At 38.8% G+C, this 27824-nt stretch overlaps 1 protein-coding gene across 1 annotated transcript; it reads right to left on the bottom strand.

The window, feature by feature from the left end:
* Positions 1 to 10177: 10177 nt before the first annotated feature.
* LOC103747946 lies at positions 10178 to 26522 on the bottom strand. The gene is made up of 5 exons (XM_008850480.1): positions 26465 to 26522; positions 25782 to 25950; positions 23364 to 23611; positions 22322 to 22461; positions 10178 to 10912 (listed from the first exon to the last, which is right to left on the bottom strand). Exons 1-5 carry the CDS (start codon positions 26520 to 26522, stop codon positions 10178 to 10180), a joined length of 1350 nt encoding a protein of 449 aa, XP_008848702.1.
* Between the last annotated feature and the right edge of the window lie 1302 nt (positions 26523 to 27824).

Raw genomic sequence — 27824 nt, 5'->3', positions numbered from 1 at the left:
AAGAGAAGCCCCACAGAATGGGAAAAATCTTCACCAGTGACACATCTGACAGAGGTTTAACATCCAGAATATATAAGGAACTCAAAAAAACAAAGAATTGAGAATACAAATGACCCAATTAAAAATGGGCTAAAGAGCTAAACAGAGAGTTCTCAAAGGAAAAAATAAAGATGGCTAAGAAACATCTCAAAAAGTGTTCAACATTGTTAGTATTTAGGGAAATGCAAATTAAAATCACCCTAAGATATCACCTTACCCCAATCAGACTGGCTAGTGAGCTGGCTCAGCAAACTAACCTAAGTTACTCCATTTTGTTCAGAGCTATTTTAACAGTAACTTTGCCCCACACCCAAAGGAAAGCGGGGGCAACCTTGGGCCTTGAGAAAATGTCCTAACCACAAACCCATGCAATGTGTTAATTCCAGACATTTTACATCTGGTTAACTGCTTGTTTTCGCTTCTGTAACTCGCTTGCTATTTTAGGTCACCTTGACACAAAACATAAGACCACCCTCGTTATCCTGTTATTATATGACCACCTGCAAGTTGTTGACTTTGGCTCTCTTATTATACTTGTCATGGCTAGGACAGCTGGCTAATTTTAAGGTTACAAAGTTGAATGCCAGGTTATGTGGCAATATCACTTGTATATATAAAAATTAGTTGTTGATTACTAAAATTAGAATTCTGCTGTGTTGTACAAACCTGATTGGTGCAAAGATATTTGCTTATACAATGCTTTCTGTAACCCTATAAAAACTCTGATCAATCGATGCTCAATGCTGCATCTACTCCTGAGATAGACAGCCCGGCCAGTCGAAATAATAAAATTTACCTTGCTGCTTTTACTTAAGTGGTGTTGGTGATTTTTCGAATTCTGGTATACAACTGCTAGGATGAAGAGGACAAATGATGCCAAATGCTGGTGAGGATGTGAAAAAAGGGAAATGCTCATTCACTGCTGGTGGGATTGCAAACTTGTGAAACCTCTATGGAAAACAGTGTAGAAAACTGTTAAAAAACTAAAAATGAACCTACCATATGACCCTATTATACCACTCCTTGGCATATACCCAAAGGACTTGTCCTATTGTAGAGACACTTGTACAACCATGCTTGTTGCTGATTTTTTTCACAATAGCTAAGAAATGGAAGCAACTGAAGTGCCCCTCAACTGACTAGTGATTAACAAAAATGTGGTATATTTACACAATGGAGTTCTATTCAGCAGTAAAGAAAGATGAAATAATGAAATTTGGAGGTAAATGGATGGATCTAGAAACTGTTACACTAAGTGAAGTAACAGAGACTCAGAAAAACAAACAACATATCTTCTCCCTCATATATGGATCCTACCACCAAATCCTTCTAAATTCCAAGTCCTTTTAATAAAATGATGTTATACTGCAGTCCCTTCTGCATGAAATAACTACCATCATCACGATTTCACGTGAGCCTAATCACTAAACATCTTCACAATTGGGCTTATTGACGGTTGTGCTCCTTCATTAAAGGAGGGCCAAGCAGGGTCATTAGAACCTCACCACATTATCCAGCCAGTCTTCCCAGACAACTGTATTTAATTTAACCCTAATCACACATGGCCTCCTGGATTTGAGGAGGGCTAAAGTATACAGTATGGGGAAGGCTAGGAAGAGAAGGCATGATCCATGTCGGGTAAAGGCTTTCCAGTGTACATACCCTCAGGTCATATATACACCTCAGCAACCCCTCAGTTATCTTGGTAAGTAAGCTCAATAAACTCATCGATTCCCCAGTAAAACATTAATTAAATATTGGCTTGACACTAAAACATTAAAAGGGAATAAGCATTGCTTAGCATCCTCAGGAAAAGAAGTCTCACAACAGATGGAAAATTTATTTGTTAATGCTATTATGTCGCATAATTATTTTAAAAATTGATAATGAGAATGTAAAACATGTTAAAAGGGTATGAGAATGGAGATATTTTCCAAAATAGAAAAAATGAGAAAGCCTAAACAAGCAATGAAGGTCTGTTTAGGTTTGTTATGATATATAAAGGATGAGTCAAAAATAATATACACATAATCTTAAAATTTCTATGGTCATAGTTTAGTCAACAAGTTTAAGGAACAAAATATATATCTAGTCAAGATTTTTCTGAAAATATTTGGTTTTTTACCCAAGCCTTATGTACATAGAACATGATAATTAAAAGTACCAGAATGCTCAGTGGTTAAGAGCACAGACTGCTCTTGGGGAGGACCCGGGTTCAATTCCCAGCACCCACATGGAAGCTATGAACTGTCCTTAACTCCAGTTCCAGGGGAATCCAAAGCCCTCTTCTGACTTTCACGGCATGGCACAACACAGGTGCTCTCACATACATGCAGGCAATACACTCATACACATAACATAAAAATAATAATCAAGGGGCTGGAGAGATGGCTCAGTACAGACATACTTTGAGGCCTATAATAATTTTGTCAGAGGGACATAAAGGACACTTTTGCTCCATACCCTCCTAGGTTGACTAGTTCCAGGGGACTATGAGCATCTTTCAAAATGTCCTGTAATGGTGGTGGTCACCGGTCCTCTTGGTCAAGGAGGCTGAGGAGTCCTGACCAGATGGAGTTGAACCAGTGTCCAGTCTACAAAGAGGCTGGCCAACACAGAGGTATCATTTCCTCCATGCTTCCAAGCAAAGCCAACCATGGTCTTGTAGGACCTTATACTTTTCTTCACATAGGTGGAACTGGTAAAAGAAAGGATCCAGGGGTTCCTCCCAAGCCCATGTGACCCCTGAGGATCAGATCCTCAAATGACCAAAGAGTAAAGATAAATTGGTTTATCGGGCCATCTGTATGGCCTTAAACACCCAAAAGGAAAATATAACCAAAGAGTAAAGTCATCAGTATATTTTTTTAAGAGTTCAAGGGATTACACTTCCCAGACATTAGGCTTAAGTCCATATAAAAAGTTATTTAGACAATTTTTTCTCATTAATGATTTTGTTCCTAACCAGAAATTGCTGCTCAGGTGTAAAACTTCAAAACTTTGTCTGCAATACTGTAGTGCCCACCTGTAGCTAAGGGAGACGACTAGATATTGTTCTAAAATGATGGATAAATTTGTTTTCTCCCCCTATCTAGAAGTTCCCTCTTTGAGAGGGAACTAACACTGATTTTAACCGTTCCAACAGCTATCAAAACACCTGAAAGCAAATCCTGAATCCATCACTCTTGAGTCCAGCCTTGGAAGACAAAAGAAAAATGACGAGGAACCCAATATAGGGATGCTTTCATAAGCCCTTGTCAAGAAATGCCAATGAACTCTCATATGAACATTTGAAAATAGCCCTATTCTGGCTTTTTCTAGTTCCCTGTCTAGAACCTGTAATACTAATTACCCTTGCCTTTACTTCTCCTTCACATCTCCTATTCACGATTCAAGGACTTTCTTTTCCCCCTAGAGATAAGAGTTATGCAATTTGGGAGTCTTTTAGATAGACCCACTGAGGAGGTACTACAGTTGCCTCACCCTGCATCCCTGTTTGACATGGAAGAAACCAGAGAAGTCTGCATCCAATTCTGTATTGACAATTTGGGTAACCTCTTCAGAGGATGGTGTGATAAGAATGGGAGGTAGGAATTGGCTAGGCAGTTAGGGTAAAAAGACTCCAAAGAAAAGTAGCCAGTTTCTTGGCTGAAAATCACAATGTCCTTGGGCCTCTTAGCAACATAGTCTGTTCCAAAAGCCAAAATTGTTAGTATATTTTTCTCTGATACTCAGTTACTCCAAGCTTGCTTTTGTTCTTCCCCTATCATGCTCTGGGTACCTCTGCTTTTCACTTTCTATTTATAATGCCATGGACAGACATCACTAGATATTGCCTAATCTTCCTAAGGTATCAATGACAATATAATGGGTCCTGCACAGGCGGGATCAGAGGTTACTAATACCCATAGTAAAAGTAACTAATAGGCCTAAAATTCCTCAGTCAGTAACTAAGACATTACAGTTTTCCTTAAGTGATTATGCTGGAGGTTGGTAAATCACTCTCTAAACTACATAAAGTAAAAAAGATTTTTTAAATATTTTATTTATTTTTATTTTATGTGTATGAGTGTATTGCCTGCATGTATGTAGTGTACCTGTGTCATGCAATGCCATGGAGGTTAGAAGAGGGCGTCAGATTCTCCTGGAACTGGAGTTAAGGATGGTTCCTTGCCGCCATGTGGGTGCTGAGAATTGAACCCGGGTACTCTGCAAGAGCAGTCAGTGCTCTGAACCACTGAGCCATCTCTCCAGCCCAAAAAAGAGTTTTTAACTGTTTTATGTTTTCTATAAGGTTCACCTGGAAACTTATATAGCACAGTGTGTACACAGTGTGTACACACATTATCTTATTGTGTGTAATTTAGATACCATATTCTTTGAATAAAATGATACTGCACAACATTCTTCTGAGCCAGATAAGTACCATCATCTCAACTTCACCTGTGCCTGCTTGATAAAGATCATCACAATTGGGCTTATTGACAGTTATGCTTTTCCACAGAAAGAGGAGTAAACAGGGTCATTGGATGCTCATCTGAGCATCTAGCCACTCTTCCCAGCCAACTGTGTGTAATTTTGCCCTAATCACAAATGGTCTCTTGGATTTGGGGAGGACTAAAGTATATAATCTGGAAAAGGCTAGAAAGAGAAGACTTAATCCAGGAGGTTATATAAAAAAAACTCAATCTTCATACTGGGTAAAGGCTTTCAAGTGTAAATACTGTCAGGTCACTCATACACCACAGCAAACCCTCAGTTATCTCTGTAAGTAAGGTCAGTAAGTTCAGTAGTTCCCTGGGGTAAACTTTAATGTAAAGAAACAATGGTTTGATATTAGAACCTTAAAAGTGGTTAAATACCACTAAGCAACCCCAGGACAAAATTTCTCACCACAGATAAAAAAGTTGTTTGTTAATGTTATTCTGTCTCATGGTTATTAAGAAAAAGAATAGAAAGGTAAAAGATGTTAGAAGAATATGGGAATGGAGATATTTTATTAAGAAGGATTTATGTATAAAGATTATGATAGCTGAACTGTAGGGAAGCCGTGTTCAAAATGGTGCCGACCGCCTCAGTGGGGGGAGGAGCTAAGGAATTGGACCAGGGACAAAAAATAAGAAAAAGTGTAGGTAATTGGAGACTAACCAGGAGAAAAATGCGTGAATACCTCATGATCACCATAGTAGTGCATTGAAAGGAGCCTAAGTGACCTTTCACAGGATTGGAGAACAGGTTCCTGTCTATGCTAATGATTGTGGTTTTTGCCTTTATAAGCATTGTAACACTTACAATAAACGAGTTCCTGCCTGACTAAACTCCCTGCTGCATCTGAGAGTCTTGGGGAGGCGGGTGAACAGGCGAGCAGCGGGCGGAGGCTGGCACTGGAAATTCCCAAAATAGACAAGAAAATGAGAAAGCCTAAACAAATGATGATGGCCCATATAGATTTGTTTTAATATATCAAAAATAAGACAAAAATAATATGCAAATAATTTTATAATTTCTAAGGTCAAAGTTTGGTCAACTACTTTAAGGAAAAAATTTTTATCTGGTCAAGGTTTATCTGAAAAAATTGTTTTTTGTCGATGCTTTATCTACATAGCACATGGTAATTAAGAGTACCAGATTGATATAACTAACCTTCTTGGGTGTTGTGATGGTTTAAATGAAAATGTCCCCCATAAGCTCCAAGTATTTTGTCCCCAGATGATGGCGCTGTTTTGGGAGGTTTTAAAAGGTGTGGCTATCCTGGAAGAAGCACGTCACTGGGGGTGGGCTTAGAGAGTTCTTAAGCTTTGCTGAATCTCTAGTTTTACTCTTGCTTCCTGTGCCTGCATGGTGATGTGAGAGCTTCACTTCTCCTGCTCATGCTCCAGCCACCTCCAGCCACCATGGATACGTGCCATGACAGACTGTAATTCCCCTGGAACCGTAAGCTCAAATAAACTCTTCCTTCCATAAATTGCTTGGGTCAGTGTTTCTATCACAGCAACAGAAAAGTGGTTAATACAGGTGTTTAACAGCCGTACTTTGAGGCCTATACTAGTCTGATCAGAGGGATTTAAAGGAACATTTTTTTGTTCCTTGCCCTACAAGATTGACTAAGGTCCAGGGGACTATAGGGCATCTCTCGAAATGTCCTGTAACTGTGGTGAGTCACCTGTACTCTGGTTCAGGAAGGCAATGGAGACCCCACCAGATGGACTTGAACCAGTGTCCAGTCTGCAAAGAGAAGGGTCAAACACAGAGTAAACAATTTCCTCCATGCTTCCAAGTGAAGCCATCCATAGTCTAGCAGGACCTTTGACTTATCTTCAAATAGATGGAACTGTTAAAAGGAAGGCCTAAGGAGCCAGGGGCTCCTCCCAAGCCCATGTGACCCCTGAGGAACAGATCCTCAACCAACTTGAAAAGCAAAAGTAAATTAATTTGGGCCAACTGTATGGTCTTAAACACCCCAAAGGAGAGTATAACCAAAAATTAAAATGATCAATGTATATTTCTTTAAGATTTCAAGGGATTGCATTTCCCAGACATCAGACTAAAGTTCATGTAAAATGTTATTTAAACAATTATTCCTCATTAATGAGTTTGTTCTTAACAAGAAAATGCTGCTCAGGTATAAAACTTCAAATCTTGGTCTACAGCCCTGTAGTGCCCACCTGCAGCTAAGGGAGACAACCCACTATTGTTCTAAAATGATGACTAAATTTAGTTTCTCTCCCTGCCTAGAAGTCATTTAAAAGAAAACATTCTAGCCACTCCAACAGCTATCAAAGTGCCAGAAAACAAATTCTGAGCTTATCATTCTCACATCCAGCCTTGGTGACCAGAAGAAAAATGAGGAGGAACCCAATAAATAGGTGCTTTGGGAAGCCCTCTTCAGGAAATTCTAATGGACTTTAATTTGGACATTTAAAATTTTCCCTGTTCTAACATTTTCTGGTTCCCTGTCTAGAACTTATAATGCTAACTACTCTTACCTACTTCTCCTTCACATCTCAAAGGCACCAGTCAAGGACATTCTTTTCTTCCTACAGTTAAGAGTTATTCAATTTGGGAGTCTTTTAGAGAGACCTACTGAAGGGGGTACCCCAATTTTCACCCCTGCATCCCTTTTCACCATGGAAGAAGCCAGAGAGGTCTGCAGCTCAATTCCCCATTGGCAAATTTGGGATAACTTCTTTAGGTGATAGTATGATAAGAAGAGGAGGTAGAAATTAACTAGACAGGCTAAAAAGACCCCAAAGAAAAGTAGCCAGTTTCCTTCTTGGCTAAAAGTCAAAATGTCCTTGGGCCTCTTAGCAGCCTAGTATGTATCAAAGTTCAGAAATATCAAAAATATTTGAGAGCTCTTGTCTAATCCCTAGATTTCAAAGGTTACCTCTTCAGAGGGGGGAAAATATTAGAACAACATATAGCCCCATAAGTTCTCAGGAAATTTGAGTTTACTCTTTCAAGCCCCTGAAACCACCTGATGGTCATCCACCTTCAGTCTTACTAAGTACATAACTACAGAACAGCTAAAATGGGATTCTCACCATGGGGACATGTGCATACTAGTCCATGTTCTCCCCCAGGTTTCTCTACATAGCAGAGAAAAAGGGTGGAAACACTTCACCTTAACCCAGGTCTCTCAAGGACCAAGAGAAATCACACTGCCATCCTTGTGAAAATAGTCATTGCAGGTTCTGATGCCTTGGGTGGTGCCACCCTAACCATAGGTAATAAAAATTTTAGGTTTCTAAGCTCTCAGATAGACAGAGACATTGGACATCTACAGGACTCCATCTGGCAGTTGGAGAGACAAGTTAACTTCCTAGCTAAAATGGTGCTACAGAACAGCAGGAGTATAGACCTACTGTTCCTTAAGGAAGATGGCTCATACATGGCCTTAGGTGAGGTCTGCTGCTTTTATGCCAATAATTCAAGTATAATCAAGTTTTACTGGACCTCTGGTAATACTCCTCCTAGCCTTTACTGTGGGTCCATGCCTCCTAAATTGCCTAACCAGATAGATCAAAAGGCTCCCAAATGCTCTCAAAATTAGGGTTCTAAGGGCCCAATATGATCCTTAAAATCAAAACAAGTCAAAGATTTTATTTATGTCCCAGAGCCAGTGGGGAATGTAATACCCCAAGCTCCCCCATTTTGTGTAAGTGTAATACCAGTACCTCCATTTTATGTAAGATTAACTGGTCAATCATCTGCTCATAGGATCATCCCTAGGAAGGTGGATTATGCTAAACAGATGGGTGGAATACCTAGTGTGTTAATGAGACAGTGACTTTTTCCTGCCTGGGGTACTGCCTATTGGGCAGAACTTCCTAGCTACAGCCATGTATGTAGTCTGTGAGTTGCCCGCTTCCCTGAATTCTTCAGGGAAGCATAATTTCCCTTTGTCTTCTTCATGCCTTTCTTACTAAAGATATTTTCTTTAAGGCTTTGGGCTGTCCCTAGCATCTTGTATTTCTTTACTTTCTCTGAAGCTTCCTTCTCCCAGCCATGTGGCTGCCAGTCAGCCAAGTGTCTGACCTCCCATGCAGGCTCTAAACCTGCACCACCTCATGTCTTTCTTTCTTCTTACCATTTACCTCCTCAAGGCAGCTGCCAAGATTACCACCTCGCCTGCCTTGAAAGTTTCTTTTTCTTTAAAATTCTAATAAAATTGTAAAAACTTTAAAAAGTGTTAATATCCTGATTGTTATATGGTATTTCAGTTTTTCAACATTTTTATAATTTACAATAAATATAACACAGGCTAACTTCTTTGTATGATGTTTTAAAACTGCTCAACTGTTCAATTATCTTGGAATAAATTTTAAGAATAACTTTCATGATTGTCAACTTGACACACCTGGAAAGAGGGAGCCTCAGCTGGGGGATTTCCTCTTTTGGCTGGCATGTGGGCATGCCTGAGAAGCATTTCTTTGATTGCTGATTGATATGGAGGACCCTGCCCACTGTGGCAGTGGTACTCCTAGGCAGGTGGTCCTGGGTTACATAAGATAGCAAGGCTAAGCACAGGCCAAGGAAGCAAGCCAGTAAACAAGATTCCTCCATTGTCTAAACTTTAGTTCCTGCCTTCAGGTTCCTGCCCTGAGTTGCTTTGCTTCCCTCAAAGACAGACTGTGACTTAGAAGTGTAAGATGAAATAAACACGTTCCTCCCCAAGTTGTTTGTGGTCAGAGTATTTTATCACAGCATTAAAAGATAACTTTGGCAATAATACTTAGAATGATCAACTTTCCTCGTGTAAAAAGACTAAACTTCTTAAAGATGAAAAACTCCAAAACAAAACAAGATTTAATTCACAAAAACAGCATTTACTTTTTAATTTATTCTCTTTTATTTTGAAAAGAGATGCATATTAAATACTTTCCTATTATGAAAAATGATATTTTAAATGAGGTGAAGCCATAAGATATTCCAAGGAAGTAAAGGTAACTTGTCTCAATAAACATGTGAGCTTCAATCCAGACAAGAATTCTTTATATATCTACTTTGCATTACTAGATTATTACACCAAGATTAAGCTAGAAGTCCAGCTATTTCAAGTCACAATTACTGTTCAACGTCAGACTTAGGCGGTATCACGGCATTACGTAAAGACTGATCTTGTGATGGTAATGTACCATACTGAAATTGGTATGGGGCAAGATTAGCCTCAAAATCAGTGGGTGGAGGTGCATACATAACCATTTTAGGATTTTCCGGTACACCTATGTTAACTATTGGTAACATGTGGTGTGCATTCACATGAGCTATGGGAAGATTCTGAGATCTTACTAAATCAGTAACAGAATGATCTTGAGGTTTCATAGCACTATATTCAGAAGAAGATCTCCAGGGCTCAATTGTACCACTCGGTTGAGGAACTCTTGTACTATCAGCAGGAGACTGATGAAAAGTTTTATTTATTACTACAGAATTAATAGGCAGAACTGTTTTGTTAAGAGTTATACCTGAAGGAAATAATTCCAAGGATTCATCCTCTTCAGATAACAGATATTTTGGTGATGTTGAGGTGGTCTTAGTAGTGTACTGATTTTGAGATGTGTTTGTATAGGCCCTCAAAAGATTTTTCAGTTCATCCAAATTAGGAGGATTACCTGTCCAAGTTTCACGAGTAGCATTAAGGCTCCTGGGAAATCTCCTGCTGGTCCACTACATTGTCCACATGTGAACGCCATTGTTTAATTAAGTCAGGCATGATATTACCAAGGGACTCATCTCTATTACCCACTGCAAAATGCCAAGGTTTAGCTGAATTAGCCTTAGGGGGCGTATATGACATGGCTGTGTCAGAAAGAACTTGAGCTAATGAAGATTTAGGGGTTAAGTTATTGGTTTTAGTTTCCATATCCTGATGATATGGAACTGGATTCTGTTCAGGAGTTTCTGGAAGTCCAGAAATAGGTGATACCTTCATTTGTTCAACGAGAAACTTGCCAGCTTGTGGGGTATGGCTTTTATCAAGGAATATTTTGTGATCGGCAGTGAAAGGAGGTAAATGACTAAAATTAAGGACTGCTGGAAATTTTTTGATGTGTTTGATTAGTGGAGAAATGTTTGAGCCTTCTTGCAAAAATTGTATGGAGGGATTAGGTGTGGCCAGGGTAGGTAGGTAACTATGGCCATGCTTGATTTGGGGAACATACTCATTGTCACGTAATGTCCTGCATTCTAAGGATGAAGTAGGATTCAGCAGTTTCTTGGATACCTTGATGAATCGTTTCATCCAGTTAACGTAAGGGGCTGTTCTAATGATGACCGTGGGATTGTGACATATCCTTGAAGTCTTATGTACGAGACCCACCAGTTCCCAGTGGTTCTTTAGGAGGCATAGGACAGGACTGGATCGCTGTATCTGAATAATGAAACCAAGAAATATATGTCACCTATGCAGTCTGCTGTGCATACAATTCATATGCTATGTGAGAGACAGGAAAAAAATCAAAGATGTCTATTGTCAAGGAACTACCAGAAGTTAACAGTGTAAGACATGGACACACATAATTGAAACAAATAGTAGAAGAATACAGCAAGTGTTGAGGCTAATTATAAAGTTTCCAACTCCTACAACTAACTGCTTTATTAACACCAAGCTTAGATGCCTAAGCATCTAACTCAAACAGTATTAAAGAGAAATGGAATCAATGATCTTCTTAATACCAATTCGTCCCTATGCTGCTTTCTCTCCTATGGTGGTTACAGCACCCTTCTAAAGGTTTCAGTATGTTATAGCTACCTTGATTCATTCCTATTAAATATTCCAACCATATTTCTACTTTCAAAGCTTTGTATTGACTTTTCCTCTACTTGTAAAGCTTTTCTGATATCCACATGACTTGTTTTGTTAGTTCTTCCACAACTCCATTCTAACACTTCTTTACAAATGCCTTTCCTGTTCACCTATTGAATGGGGTTATGTCCTCAAAATCTCTTATGTCTATCTTGTGTTCTTGACTGTGGACATTAGCTGTTTCTGCTTCATTTTGCATGCAGAACACAAGGTCAGAGTGAACCATGCCCTATGTTAATTATCCTGGTATATTTTATTTAATTTTTTTGGTCTTTTTGGGACAGGGTCTCCCTGTAGCCACAGCTGTCCTGGAACTCACTATGTAGACCAGGCTGGCCTTGAACTCACAGAGATCAGCCTGCCTCTGCCTCCTGAGTGCTGGGATCAAAGGCGTGCACCACCACAACCGGCTTTAATATTTTTAGCACCATTTGTGTTATTACATGCTTATTTTGGTCAGCCTTCAAAAATATAAAAATTTATGAGACCATGAACTAACTTCAAAAATATATAAATTCATGAGAACACGAACTCACTGTCATTGCCCTACTTCCAATTATAGTATTATGTAAGAATGGAGACTATGGGGGCTGGCAAGATGGCTCAGTGGTTAAGAGTACTGACTGCTCTTGCAGAGGACCCAGGTTTGACTCCCAGCACCCACATGGAGGATTCAAGCCACCCTTAACTCCAGTTCCAGGGGAATCCAAAGCCATCTCCTGACCTCCACAGCATTGTATGACACAGGTGCACTCACTTACATGCAGGCAATACACTCATACACATAAAATAAAAATAATAAATAAAATATTTTTAAAAAAAGAGTGGAGCCCTTTGCTTCCTGGACCACACAGCTTTCAGTGTCCTGGTACCAGCACCTTCCATAGGAACCCTCTGGACTGGTCCCGACCTCACATCCCTTTGCTTCCTGGGCCACACAGCCTCCAGGGTCCTGATACCAGCACCTTCCCTGGACACTAGGGCTAACTTCTCTGCCCGGAGCAGCCACTGCTTCCTGATCCTTGGCATCTGGACCAACCCAGTTCCTCCCTGCAGTCCCCAGGAGCCCTCTGGGCCAGGTCCCACCCTAATCTCCCTTTGCTTCCTCTGCACAGCCTCCAGTGTCCTGATACCAGCACCTTCCCTGGGTAAGTCCAACGTGCCCACCGTGCCTTGACTCCCCCAGCCTCTTTCACCTCACAGCTACCCGTTGGAGTCTCTCCTCCTAGCCTGGGTACACAGTTATTTCTTGTCTTGGCACCCAAGACACCAGGGCTAAACTGCTTCCTGATCCTTTGCATCAGGAACAACCCAGTTCCTCCCTGCAGCCCACGAGGAACCCTCTAGGCCTGGTACTGCTCCCAACTTCCTTTACTTCCCTGGACTGCACAGCCACTGGTGTCCTAGTCGCAGCACCTTTCCTGGGTAAGTCCAGTGCACCCACCGCATCTAGACTCCCCCAGCCACTTTCACCCACCCAGCTCCCCTGCTGAGTCTCTCCTCCTAGCCTGGCTACAGGCCCACTTCTTCTCTTGGCACTCCAGACACGGAGGCTAACCTCTGGGCCCAGAGTCACCACTGCTTCCTGATCCTTTGCATCCAGAACACCACAGTTCCTCCCTGCTACCCCCAGGAATCCTCTGGGCCTGGTCCCTCCCTCATGTCCCTTTATTTCCCAGGATGGCACAGCCACCAGCTTCCTGAGACCAGCATCTATCCTGGGCCCTTCTCCCAGGCCAGCACAGTCCCCAAATTCTTGAGGGCAGCATCTTTCCTGGAGGGACCCATACCTTAGGAGAAAGCCTGAGATCATCTGAGCCTCATCTCACTTAGGCCTCTGTGGGAACTCCTGAAGACAAAAGCATTAGGCCACACCAATATAAAAATCAAAAGAGAGAACCTGAAGCATAGACCAACCAGTAAACCACGTGCCCAACAAGTAAACCACAAAGGCACATAAAATTTACAAAAAGAAGCAGATCTAAACTCAAAAAAGGAAGGCTTGAGCCTCACACAAGAATCAGAAACTACGAAGGAAATTCACATGTCAAAGTCACAAAGAAAAAATAATAACATGAAAATCCAAAATAATATATCCCCACTAAGTACCAATAGTCCTCTAGAGGAGTACAATGAGAACTCCCTAGAGATAAGAAAGGACATGGAACTCAAAAGAACAATTATAAACATGATAAAAGAAGTCAGTGAATTTAAAAAACACACGAAGAAAGAAATAAAAAAACTGAAGGAAGATGGGGATAAACTTCTGAATGCATTCAGAAAAGAGTTAGAAATATTGAAGAATACTCAGTATGAAATGAAGGAAGTGAAACAGTCAGTAAGCCAATTAGAAACGACAGGAGAAAGCATCACCAATAGGATGAATGAAATGGAAAACCAGAGTATCAAGACTGGAAGATAAAGTGGACGAACTAGACCACTCAAGCAAAGATTATGAAAAATTCAAGAAATCACAAGAATGGAATATGCAGGAATTGTGTGACACCATAAAAAGACCAAACTTATGGAATCATAGGCATACAGGAAGGAGAAGAATCTCAAGATAATGGTATGGAACAGATCTTCAACAGGATTGTAAGAGAAAATTTCCCAAAATTAAAAGACATGCCCATACAAGTACAAGAAGCACATAGAACATGAAACAGACAGGACCAGAAAGAAACTCTCCATGGCACATCACAGTAAAAACACTAAACTTTCAGAACAAAGGGACAATACTGAAAGCTGCAAAAGAAAAATAACAAGTCACATATAAAGGAAACCCCATCAGCATTACAGCTGACTTTTCAGTGCTAACTATGAAAGCCAGAAGAGCCTGGACCAAAGTATTCCCAGTTCTAAATGATCACAGATGCCAATCCAGATTAATTTACCCAAAATGTCTATCATAGTTGAAGGAGAAAGAAAAATCTTCCATGACATAAATAGGCTGAAAGAATTCATGCCCACAAAACCAGCCCTTCAGAGAGTTCTTGAAGTAATACAAATAGCTGAAGAAAAGAATGACTATACACAAGGGGTGACAGAAAGAAATTCAATGATGGTATAACTGTGGAAATGTACAGCTATATTAAGAACATGTAAAGAGAAATAAAAATAACAGGAATCAATACACATCTTTCATTAGTAACTTTAAATATCAATGGACTGAACTCCCCAGTCAAAAGACACACACTAGTTGAATAGATTAAGAAACAAAACCCTTCTTTTTGTTGTCTGCAAGAAGCTCATCTCACTTTCAAGAACAGGCACTACCTTAAGGTGAAAAAATGGAAAAAAATATACCAAGAGAATGGCACTAAGAAAAAAGCAGGTGTTGCAATTCTAATATCTGATAAAATAGACTTTAAACTAAAACTATTCAGAAAAGACAAAGAGGGCCACTTTGTTCTGATCAAAGGAACAATAAACCAAGAAGATACTACAATCATGAACATATATTCGCCAAACTGTGGTGCACCCAACTTCACACAAACAGTATTACAGGACTTTAAGGCCCAGATTAATCCCAACTCATTAATAGTAGGGGACTTCAATACCCCATTGTCGCCATTAGATAGGTCAACAGGACAGAGAATTAACAGAGAGACATCTGAATTAAACAATACTATATACCAAATGGACCTAACAGACATCTACTGAATATTCCACCCAAGCACCAAAGAATATACTTTCTATTCAGCGCCCCATTGAACCTTCACCAAAATCGACCATGTACTGGGGCACAAAAAAAAAGTCAACAAACACAAAAAGATTGAAATAATTCCATGCATTCTATCAGACCACAATGCAATAAAGCTTAAAATCAACACTGGAAGAAACCCTAGTAACCACATGAACACATGGAGATTAAACAACACACTCCTGAATGATGAATGGGTCAAAGGAGAAATTAAGAAAGAAAAGTATTCCTGGAACTAAATGAAAAGGACAATGCAACACAACAAAATCTCTGGGAAACACTGAAAGCAGTCCTTAGAGGGAAGTTTATAACTCTAAGTGTCCACATTAAAAAATCGGGAAGAACACAAATAAATGACTTAACAATGCAACTGAAGACACTTGAAAAGCAATAGCAAACGAAACCCAAACCCAGCAAACAAGAAGAAATAACAAAAATCAGAGCAGAAATTAATGAAATAGAAACAAAGAAAACAATACAAAGAATCAAGGAATCCAAGAGCTGGTTCTTTGAGAAGATAAACAAAATTGACAGACCGCTATGCCAGTTAACCAAAAGAAAGAAAAAGAATTCCAAATCAACAAAATCAGAGATGAAGGGGGAAACATCACAACAGATACCAAACAGATACAGAACATTATAAGGGAATACTTTAAAAACCTGTATGCTACTAAATTTGAAAACCTAAAAGAAATGGACGGGTACCTAAAAGCATGGGAACCACCAAAACTAAACCAAGAAGAGATTAACAGCTTAAACAGACCCATAACACACAAGGAAATTGAAACAGTAATACAAAACCTCCTGAATAAAAAAAAAGCCCAGGACCAAATAGGTTTACAGCAGAATTCTACCAAACAGTTAAAGAGAATCTACATCCAATACTACTTAAGTTATTCAAAAAGATAGAAATGGAAGAAGATCTTCCAAATTCCTTCTATGAAGCCAGCATCACTCTAATACCAAAGCCAGGGAAAGATACAACCAAAAAAGGAAACTGTAGACCCATATCTTTAATGAACAGATGCAAATATTCTCAACAAAATACTTGCAAACCGCATACAGACACACATCAAAAAGATCATCCACCATGACCAAGTTAGCTTTATTCCAGAGATGCAAAAATGGTTCAATATACGTAAGTCAATAAACATCATAAATCATATAAATGGGCTCAAAGACAAGAACCACATGGTCATCTCAATATATGCAGAGAAGGCCTTTGACAAAATTCAACATGCATTTATGTTCAGAGTCCTATAGGGAATTGGACTGGAGGGAACATACCTCAACATAATTAAAGCCATGTACAACAAACCTACAGCCAACATCCATTCTAAATGGAGAAAAACTGGAAGCATTCCCACCAAAATCACGAACCAGACAAGACTGTCCACTATCTCCATTCTTCTTTAACATAGTGCTTGAAATTCTTGCAAGAGCAATAAGACAAGAGAAAGAAATTAAAGGAGTAATAATTGGAAAAGAAGGGATCAAATTAGCCCCTTTTGAAGATGATATTATATCTAAGAGATGCCAACAATTCCACCAGAAAACTCCTAGAAATGATGAACACTTTCCTCATGGATTGGAAGAATTAATATTGTGAAAATGACCATCCTACCAAAAGCCATTTATAGATTCAATGCAATGCCAATCAAAATCCCCATGACATTTTCACAGAAATGAAAAAAAAATAAAATATCTGGGAATAAACCTGACCAAAGACATTAAAGACCTCTACAATGAACATTTTAAATCCTTAAAGAAGGAGATTGAGGAAGACATCAGAAGATGTAAGGATCTCCCATGCTCATGGATTGGAAGAATTAATATTGTGAAAATGACCATCCTACCAAAAGCCATTTATAGATTCAATGCAATGCCAATCAAAATCCCCATTATCCCCATGACATTTTTCACAGAATTGGAAAACTATCCAAAGATTCATATGGAAGCACAAAAGACCTCGGATAGCCAAAACAACCCTGAGCACTAAGAGCAATGCTGGCGGGCGTTACTATACAAGATTTCAAGCTGTATTACAGAGCTATAGTCATAAAAACAACAAAAATAGACCCATAGACCAGTGGAACAAAACTGAAAACCCAATTACGAGTACATGCAATTTCAGCCACCTGATATATGACAAACGGGCCAAGAACATTCACTGGAGGAAAGGCAGCATGTTCAGCAAAAGGTGCTGGCAAAACTGGATCTCTACTTGTAGAAGAATGAAATTAAATGCCTATCTTTGACCTTGCACAAAACTCAGCTCCAATTGGATTAAAGACCTCAATGTGAAGCCTGAAACTCTGAAAGTGTTAGAAGAAAACATTGGCAATAACCTACAAGATATAGATGTAGGAAAGGATTTTCTAAACCAGATGTAAACTGCCCAGGAAACAAGGTCAAGAATCAACACATGGGAACTCATTAAACTAAAAAGCCTCTGTACATTAAAAGAAACAAACAAGGAAGTGAAGAGAAAACCCACAGCGTGGGAAAAAATCTTCACCAGTGACACGTCTGACAGAGGTTTAACATCCAGAATATATAATGAACTCAGAAAACAAAGTATCAAGAAAGGAAGTAACCCAATTAAAACATGGGCTAAGGAACTGAACAGAGAGTTCCAAAAGAAGAAATAAAAATGGCTAAGAAGCATCTTAAAAGGTATTCAACATCACTAGTAATCAGGGAAATGCAAATTAAAACCACTTTAAGATTTCATCTTACCCCAGTCAGACTGGCTAAGATCAAGAGAACAAATGATACCAAATGTTAGAGAGGATGTGGGGAAAGGGGAACGCTCATCCACTGCTGGTGGGATTGCAAGCTTGTTCAACCTCTACGGAAAACAGTGTGGAGAACTTTTAAAAAATTATAAATGAACCTACCATTTGACCCAGTTATACCACTCCTTGGCATATACCCAAAGAACTCATCCTATTGCAGAGACACTTGTACATCCATGTTGTTGCTGCTCTTTTCACAATATGTAAGAGATGGAAGTAACCTAAGTGTCCCTGAACCCGACGAGTGGATAATGAAAATGTGGTTCATTTATAAGATGGAATTTTTTTTTTTTTGGTCTTTTTGAGACAGGGTCTCCCTGTAGCCCCAGCTGTCCTGGAGCTCACTATGTATGATGGAATTTTACTGAGCAGTAAAGAAAGATGAAATAATGAAATTTGCAGGTAAATGCATGGAACTAGAAATTGTTATACTAAGTGAAGTAACAGACTCAGAAAAAAACAGATGTATGTTCTCCCTACATGTGGATCCTAGCACCGAATCCTTATAAGTGAATATGTATCCAGACACAACTACAGAAACCAGGATAATGAAGAGGAACCAGGGAAGTAAAGGAAAAGAAAGAATCTGAAATCGAAGAACAGCAGAAAACAGGTGTTAATGAGGGAGATATGGATAATAATGGGGTTATTTTAAGGGGAGCAGAGAGGGAAGGTTATACAAAGAACCTAGGGGATAAAGGGAAAGAAGCAGCTCAATAGAAGTGGGACCATAGGAGAAGGGCATTATTAAGGAAGAAATGGGAAAAAACAAGGGGTATCTTAAATGAGGAAACCATCCTGGAAGGGTTAGACAATGTGAGAGATAAATAATGCCTAGCTAGTTTTAGAAAACCAGAAGAGGGACCCAAATTAGGACAAGCAACATTTTCTTTGCAGGAATGGGGCCTGAGACTTTCTTCTACCCCTCAATACTGTCTTTACAGCAGGTCTTATTTGAGTACCAGATTCTCACACTGTATCAGACACAGCTGTCTAAAAGTACCAGACTGGTGGAACTAACCTTCTTGGATGTTTGACAGCCATATTTTGAGGCCTATACTAATTTGAACAGAGGGACACAAAGGACAGTTTTCGCTCCTTGCCATCCTAGGTTGACTAAGTTCCAGGAGACTATGAGCATCTCTCAAAATGTCCTGTAACTGTGGTAAGTCACCTGTCCTCTTGAGCAAGGAGGCTGTGGAGACCCCACCAGATGGACCTGAACCAGTGTCCTGTCTACAAAGAGGAGGGTCAACACAGAGGAAACATTTCCCCCATGCTTCCAAGCGAAGCCAGGCATGGTGGAGTAGGACCTTTGACTTATCTTCACATAGACGGAACTGGCAAAAGAAAGGAGCCAGGGCCTCCTCCCAAGCCCATGTTACCCCTGAGGAACAGGGGATCCTCAAACAACCTAAAGAGTAAAAATAAATTGTTTTATCTGGAACAACTGTAGAGTCTTAAACACCCAAAAGGAAAGTATAACCAAAGATTAATGGGGTCAATATAATTTTTAAGAATCCATATGTATACCTAAAGGCAATATAACAAAAAACGATGCCAGACAGGAGATGCCTTCCTTTGAGTTATTGGCTAGGGTGGCACAAGACACTCCCAGAAAGTAACCCAGCATAGAACTTGGAAAATGAACAGCAGACCCCAATCTTATCTAAAGGAATATTAACAACTGATTGCTGCTAGATGAGGAACAGCTGGTCTTCCTAAAACAAGGCTCTCTAGATAAGCTGACTAGATTCAGCAGACAGACAAGCACTGGAGAATGGCCGGATGTGTCGACAACACAGTGGACAGTAACAGGGATGACAGAGTATATGGGCTCCAGTGTGTGTGGGGGGAGGCTATGGGAGGGTGCCATTTGGGAAGTGGGTATATAGATGAATAAGATTGTGTGGGATTTTCTGTATGATATACACACATGCAAAAAACAATAAATTTAAAAAAAAGACATATTTGAGGAGGAAGCATAAAATCTTACTTCATGTTAAATAGTAGAAGTGATAAACATTACCAGTGAAATCTACCTGTTGACTTTATATCCATACTCATATACTAAAGATCCGAGTGCAACCGACTATGTCTAGTAATCATCAGATACATAGAGATTAAAGACACATGTGCAAACATTTAAGTGTTAGAAAGGTTAAAACCTCATTCAATTTTATGTCTTATAGGGTTTATACTGAGTACAATGTTGTATAACTGTATTAACTCAACTGTAAATCGAATAATTTACAGCCAATTTTGAAAGAGAAGCATCTTAACTCTGGAAATTGTTATTGCATATGTTACTGTAATGAAATGCTTCTTCTAATCATGTTGTTATTAAATTTTTAAAAATTTTAAAAATTAAAAAATAAAAATAGGCAGGGTGTGGTGGTGCACGCCCTTAATCCCAGCACTCAGGAGGCAGAGGCAGGCCGATCTCTGAGTTCGAGGCCAGCCTGGTCCACATAGTGACTTCCAGGACAGCTGGGGCTACAGAGAAACCCTGTCTCAAAAAGACAAAAAATATAATAATAATAATTAATTAATTAATTAAAATTAAAATTAAAAAAAGAATGAATACCACATTTAGCATTCTCATTTAGGCCATTTTTTGTTTTGTTTGTTTTGGAGTTGTGTTTTTATTTGTTTTTAGTGTTTGGTATTTTGTGTTTTTTATTTTTCTGTTTTTGTTTGTTGGTTGGTGTTTGGGTTTTTTGGTTCTTCTGTTTTGGTTTTGGTTTTTGAGACAGAGTCTTCCTGTAGTCCCAGCTGGTCTGAAACTTGTTATGTAGACCAGGCCTGCCTCTGCCTCCCAAGCTCTAAAATTAAAAGTGTGCACCACCACACCCAGCTCTTTTAGGCCATTTTTACATCCGGTATGAGTGAACTTCAAAATATAAAGCTTGTCATGTCATTTCTCCCGTCAATATCTTTCCATGATAGCCAGGCATAGTAGTCATGTTTTCCTTTTATCTCAGCACTCAAGGGGCAGAGGCAAGCAGATCTCTCTGTGTTTGAGGACAGTCTGATCTGAATAGTGAGTAGACTCCAGGCCAAGCCAGGGCTGTATAGTGGGACTCTGTCTCAAAAAAGTCTTTCCATGGTTCCACATGTCCTAAATAATACAGTATGTATTCATAAGTGCACCTTCATAATTTGGCCCTTGATTATTACTCTTACTTCTCTCTCAGCTCATACTCTTATCACTTTTTTCCAACACCATGGTATTTGGAAACTTCTCAGACTTGTCTTACTCTGCTGCTTTTGACCTGAGTGCCATCACTTCATTTGTACTCCTCATCCGATTTGGCAAATGGTGACTTATATTTGAGTAATAGTGGAAATATTAATTTCAACACATTTTAAACTGACTTTTTACTCTCTGCTAATTTCACATTGTGCAGACATCTTTCATAGTATGTACAATATTTTATTGTGCTTATTTATCCTGCTGGGATATCTTTCTCTGCCTTCATTGCAAGAAGGTGATCTCTGGGTGCTGGGACCATGGATGATTCCTCTGATATCCTCATATTACTGTAAGCCCTCTGATGGTTGTGACCAGTCTGGCTCCTTTATCTCTACCATCAGACTCTTGTTCTAAAGACTCTTCCTAGATCTGTTTCTTTTCCATCTTATCAAATAAACAGTAGTCCCCTAAGTCCTAGTTTGAGGTTCTTTTTAAATAGTATGTTTCTAGAAATTAGCATAATGTCCAATATTCAGTAAATGCTTATAAAAATAGCATTTATATTTATCTCACCCTTGCAATTGTCCACCACAAATACTACCTACTCTGCCTTTAACTTTCAGTTCGATATTTCCTCATCTCTATTTGAAATAGTTTTTAATATTATTCCATCCATGTTTTGAGTATTATTTCATCTTGCTTAATTTAGTCCTTCTCATCTCTTAAGATAATTGCCAAGGCTTGTCCTCTCCTTCAGTAATTTGATCCAGGCACTCCACAGTTCAAATTAAAGTATCCCTTGAAATCTTTCAGTATTTTATCTGTGTATGCTTTCCAGTTAGCTAAGACATGCCCATATTATCTCTGCCATGTTAGTGCATACCGATTTTCCTATACAGGAATTTATTTTCTATAACTGCTCTATATGAGTGAGTAAACTGAGTTATACTTGTACCTTTTAAACCTCCCTGCATCTAAGCCTAACCCTTACTGTATTCATTATATTACCTAGAGAGGTTATAATAAAATTAGGAAGATAACTTTTGTTTTTTGGGTTTTTTTTTTTTTTTTTTTTTTTGCATTCCTCATTTGTTTCTAAAGTCTTCCCCTGTGGTAAACTCTATAGCTCTCAAATACCCAACGGAACTTCCCAAATTCACTTGTTTGCCTGGCTCAACTTCATTATGGCCTGTTATCTAACTTTCACTTGAACTGTTATGGAATTCTACATTTAACATTTCCCTCCAATTCTTGATATTGTCTACGTGTATGATTACCCAGCAGTCCTCTTGTGGTTGACTCTGAATACATAAGCCTTCAGTCTTTTCCAGGTAGGAACGTTGATGATGGCATGTTGCAAAATCCAGCAGCTCCACAGATATTTTTTTCACTCTGGTTGTTCCCAGTTTCTTGCTACCTAAAGACATATGTAACAGAAGTTATTGAGACCTAGACCTCCAATCACTGACTTTGGTTTGGCATCACACTCCCAATTCAGTCACATGATTGTCCCAAGACATTCTTCTTTTCTCTTTCCCTCACCCCTCCTTTCCTTTCTCTTTTTCTCTGTTTAGATGGATTGTTATTTTGTACTTTCTGAATCTCCACACCTTCCTTAAACTGGTATGATGGTTAGTTTTAATTATAAGCTTGATAACAACTAGGAATACCTAACTAAAGCCCACCTTTGGATGTACCTTATGATGGCATTTAATTAACTCATGAACACTCTGAGTAAATCAACAAATTGATGATTATGGATTCTTAATAAGATGACAGTATCTAATGTAGTTAAAGGTATTATGTATGGCCTGGTTGTAGAAGTAGGTCACTGGGAGACATGTCCTTTGAAAATTTTATTATCTTTGCTCCTTCCTACACACCCCTGTCTCTCTGCTTCCTGGCCAGAAAGAAGTAAAGACCAGCCTCTACCACATGCTCCAACTGGCATGATGCTCTACACAGTTCATGGAGCCATACAACCATCGATAGAACTTTCTGAAACTATGAGTCAAAATAAATCTATCCTCTCTTAAATTGTCGCTGTCAGATCTTTTGGCACAGCAACAAGAAACGTAGTTAAAAGATACTCAGATATAAAGAGTCAGGCACTGAAAGTTGACTTGGACCTGGACAAATCCCTTTCCTTTGTTAAGTGTCAGTTTGTCCTCCAATGAATTGGAGTGACATGACTTAAGATCTCCATTATTTCCTCTAGATTCTTCTTTTCACTTCACATAGCCTTAATTTCTTTAGAAAACTAATTCTATTACTGGAATTGAAGTCACAAAATAGTGTACCTTGACTCCTTTTACTTACTTTGATATTCGTACACATCACAGCTTCTGTATTGGCACCTGGAACAACTCTTCAAGGATATATTTTGAGCCTGAGATAGTGGTATATCATCCCCATATAGAGGTTCTTCAAGAATGACCAGGCCAATGTCTCCTCTGACAGGATCATTTCCATCTTTGGGATCGAATTTGGGGTGGAGACAGACTTTTTGGCCATGTGGTATGCTTTCTGGGTCATTCACTCCTGAAATGTCCAGCTGTGACAGTTTCCTAAAAAGAGGGAAAGATGTGCAACAATGTAATTTCTGAAAATAAAAATAAGAAATTGTCCATTACAATTCCTTATAAAAGGCATTGTCTGGCAGCATATGCCAAAGCCAAAAGTATAAAATAACCCAGTTCTTCCTTTATTTGGCAACATAAAATTACTTTAATTCTAAGCCACACAGTGCTGTGTAAGGCTTGCATTTGTTTTGTGGCTCTTTTGCATGTCTACTGTTCCGGCATCAACTAAATTATTTTTAGGAAGTTGTTTCACATGCTTGGATCTTAGTGGTTTCTAGAAATTGGGAAGAAGGTCCATTTAAACTGCATTTCAGATTTAACATTCTCCAAATTGAAAAATAAGCCCACTTATTTACAAGATCATAATCAAGGTAGATGTGTAAAGGCATAATGGAAGCAATAGTGATGTGATGATTATTCCTATGCTAGAGTAGTGAGTACATAGATGTTCATTTCATTTTTTTCTCATTGTATATCTGTTTGATATTTCCCTACTAAAAAGTAAACTGCAAAATTCCACAGGAAAGCAAATGTTAACTTGTATATGATTCATGTGGTCAGAAATATGAAAATCTGAAAGGAGAGTTTACTTTTAAAGTTCTGGAATGATCAAAAAAGAATTTAATCTACTTTTAAAGAAAATAGAGCACAGATTGAAGAACAGACATTTACTGCAGCAGTCCTGAATCAACATCATGAATTTCTGAATTAGATCAATGGCCATAGGGAATGAAGTTAAAGGACTGAATGACATTAGAGATGAAGGAATGAACACGATTTTGCAACTGAATTAATATAAGATTAAATAATTACAGATAAATTCTGGATAAAAGTTTAATACAAGACAAGATGATATTGTGATTCCCAAAACAAAAATATTTCTGTTTCTTGTTGTATCTGTGATAAAATTCAATCTCTTCAGGTAGAAGAAAAGACTTTCCTTTATCTTCAGTGAAAGACATGTCTTCAAGAATAGAGATTGTATCATTCTTTTTAAATTTTATTATGTTTTTATTTATTATTTTGTATGTGTGTGCATATGTATCCATGTGCCAGAGCATGCATGTGGAGGACAGAGGATAACTTTCAGAAGTTAGTTTTCTGTTTCCACCCTATGAGTCCCATAGATCAAACTCAAGTTGTCAGGCTTGGCAGCAGGCTTCTTTTAACTGTTGATCCATCTCACCTACCCTAGAGATTGTATGTTTTATCTGCAACTCCTCAGAACTTAGTTTTGAGCATGACAAAGGGGAACATTCAAATGATTTTCAAAGGAATGAATGGAGGAGTGTGCTGGATAGCTTTAGTTTTCAACTTGACGCACCTGGGAAGAAGGAACCTCAGTTGAGGAATTTCCACAATTGAGGAATTTCCTCCATTAGATTGGCCTATGGCCATGACTGTGGGGAATTTTCTTGATTGATTGGTGATGTGAGAGGACCCAGCCTACTGGAGGTGGTGTCACCCCTAGGCAGATGGTCCTGTATTATATAAGAAAGCAGACTGGGCACATACCAGAGGAGTAAGCCAGTAAGCAATGTTCTTCCATGGTCTGTACTCCAGGTCTCTGCTGTGAGTTCCTGCCTTGGCTTCCCTTGATGATAGACTGTGCTGTGAGCTAAATAAACCCTTTTTCCCAAGTTGGTTTTGATCAGTGTTTTTTAAAACTTTTTTATATTTAATTTTATTTTTATTTTATGTATATGCAAGTATTGCCTGCATGTACGTAAGTGCGCCTGTGTTGTGCAATGCCCATGGATGTCAGAAGAAGCTATCGGATCCCCCAGGACTGAAGTTACAAACAGGTGTTAGCTGCCATGTGGGTGCTGGGATTCAAACCCTGGTCTTCTACAAGAACAACCAGTGTTCTTAACCACTTAGCCATCTCTCCAGCCTTGATCAGTGTTTTTATCACAGCAATAGAAAATGACTAATACAGAGGAGGAAATGGAAAAATGAAATGCGATAAAAGGAAAACGTTTTGCTAGGCAATAGTAATAAGCATATTACTTGATTTTGGTACCAGAAAATGATACTTATTAACATCTTCCTCATGTTTCTATGGAATAATCCACCAGCAGGAATTCTAGAAAGACTAGCTTAAGCTACCTATCTATACCCAAGCCCCCAAAACACTCATTCTTCCCCTACTCACGATTTCTTCAGACAGTTAGCTGTAGAAAGAATCAGCCATGGAGTCAGGACAATACCCTGGCAATACCCAGGCATAGACACTAGCCATGGTATGTCAATGAAGTTTTCCATTGATGGTAAGCCTATAATCAATGAGCTTGAACTCATTATCTGCTTCTGCATTTGAGGCACTGAAAAAGAGTATGATAGAAATAGGAAAGGATCAAAATAACATTAAAACACTTTCATTGCTGATAAACTTTCTAGGTTTAGAGTTAATTTATTCAGATTTATTTGATTCAGCTAGAAATTGTCTGTTACCTACTCAATATAGCCTAACTTCCTCCACATGTGTGATTACTTATGTGTGTGTGGATATGGTATAGTTCCAACATGACTACATTTAAAAGAAAAATAGAGTTTGTATGAGAGAAAATACAAAGAGATGCCCCATGTGATGCAGAGAAACTTTTTTAAAGGTGGAGTAGAAAGTAGACAGAAGGAAATGAAAAGAGGGGAAGTGGAAGTACCAACGTAGATTAAGAAAAAGAGGAAGCAGTAGTGGAGAAGGACTGAAATGGTTTCAAAAGAGAAAAGAAGTAAAATGAGAAGAATAGGAGAAGAATAGGGAGAAGAATAGGAAGAAGGTCTTTGGACATTCAAGGAAGAGAAAGACATAAGAATGTCCAAGTGTCTGTAACTTACTAGCACAGCAGTACCAAACCAAACACAAAACATGGTAACGCCAAATTAGAGCCTTCATTCTGACTCAACTGGCAGGATATGTGTTGTTGAAATCCTAGGGCAACAGCAGCTCTAGTAGTCTAGAGGTAGAGTTCAGAGGTTTTAGAATGTCTGACATCATAAAACCTATTGTGAGATTGTTTTATTCCTACTGCAGTCTCTTTAAAGCTACTTAAGATGGGGAATTAGGGACAGCAACATAGTTTAAAATCAAACATTATATTTTAAAGCCTAAGTTTTTAATACATTTTCAGTGGTCAAATAGCTGGTATTTGTCCCAGCCTACTGTGAGAAGCTCGGCCTTCCATTACATGAAATGAATGATTATTACATCATTGGTAGCCTTGTGTATGTCACTTTCAGTTACTTGTTCCGTAATTGAGTACTTTCTAAAAATGGTATTTCACATCTTTTTTTCAGATTTTTATGATGATTTAGATATTTTTACTTGATATCTAGGTGCATAACCTGCCATCTTAATTTTCCTGTATTAAAAAATATTAGAAAAAATTAGGGAACAGAAATTGGTAAAGGAAAATTATTTTATTTACAGTTTGGCCAAACCAAAGGGAGAAAGAAGTCTAATTTCTTCCCCACTATGCCTGTGGCTATTTTATCACTCATAGGAAGACATGAAATAAAGGCTAGAGTGAGTAACTTCTCTTTGCCCAGTCCTTTCCTTGGGGGAAGAGAATGTAAGCCCTAGTTTATCTCACTTTGCTATTACCAAGACATTTTTTTTTCTTCAAGTCCTGTTCAATGAAAAGATTCTCCATTTCGAAAAAGAAAAGTGTTCTGCTTGTGAGATGTAAAACTCTCACCTATTCCAGGCTGGGCAGATTTCTTTATCATTGTGTCCACTCCTTTGAGAAGTATGTGGAAGGAAAGACTTCTGTATCTTTTCTCTGGAGGTCAGCTTCAGCTGATCCAAATACTACATTCCTGTTAAATACACCAGTTTTGCAAGTTAAAAAAATATGACAGACTAAGAGCCAAAGGGAGAGGTATGAGTATCTCTCTATAGAAACTCTCTCCTCCCTATCAGTGTTTCAACATAGGATCAGAGTTGCAATCTTAAATTCACCTCCCATGTGAGCCCATGAAACCAAACAAATTATGTGCTTCTAAAATATAATGGTAGGACAGGCACTGGATAGATACCCAATTCCAAAAAGGAACAAGCAACAAAGGCATAACAGATCTGTGGTAAGTCCAATACCCAACAGGACAAACAACATTATATCTTCAGGCTTGAAGGCAATCTTTGATTCCATGTTCCTCCTTCTAGATACACTGGAAGTGGGATTGGGTTCCATAACTT

The sequence above is a fragment of the Nannospalax galili genome, unplaced genomic scaffold, assembly GCF_000622305.1.
Source record: "Nannospalax galili isolate Female #2095 unplaced genomic scaffold, S.galili_v1.0 scaffold365, whole genome shotgun sequence".
In the NCBI taxonomy this organism is placed as follows: Eukaryota; Metazoa; Chordata; class Mammalia; order Rodentia; family Spalacidae; genus Nannospalax; species Nannospalax galili.
The sequence above is the reverse complement of the archived record's forward strand: the minus strand, read 5'-3'. Positions and strand labels throughout refer to the sequence as shown.

What these genes read in the sequence shown, in the direction of transcription:
- LOC103747946 (XM_008850480.1), bottom strand. Translation starts at nt 26,522, where the DNA reads ATGAAGGCTCTAATTTGGCGTTACCATGTTTTGTGTTTGGTTTGGTAC. An exon ending in GCTAACTGTCTGAAGAAATC is followed by an intron (nt 23,612 to 25,781) that starts GTGAGTAGGGGA and finishes CCCTCTTTTTAG; the next exon opens with GAAACTGTCACAGCTGGACA. An exon ending in AACCACAAGAGGACTGCTGG is followed by an intron (nt 10,913 to 22,321) that starts GTAATCATACAC and finishes TTCATTATTCAG; the next exon opens with ATACAGCGATCCAGTCCTGT.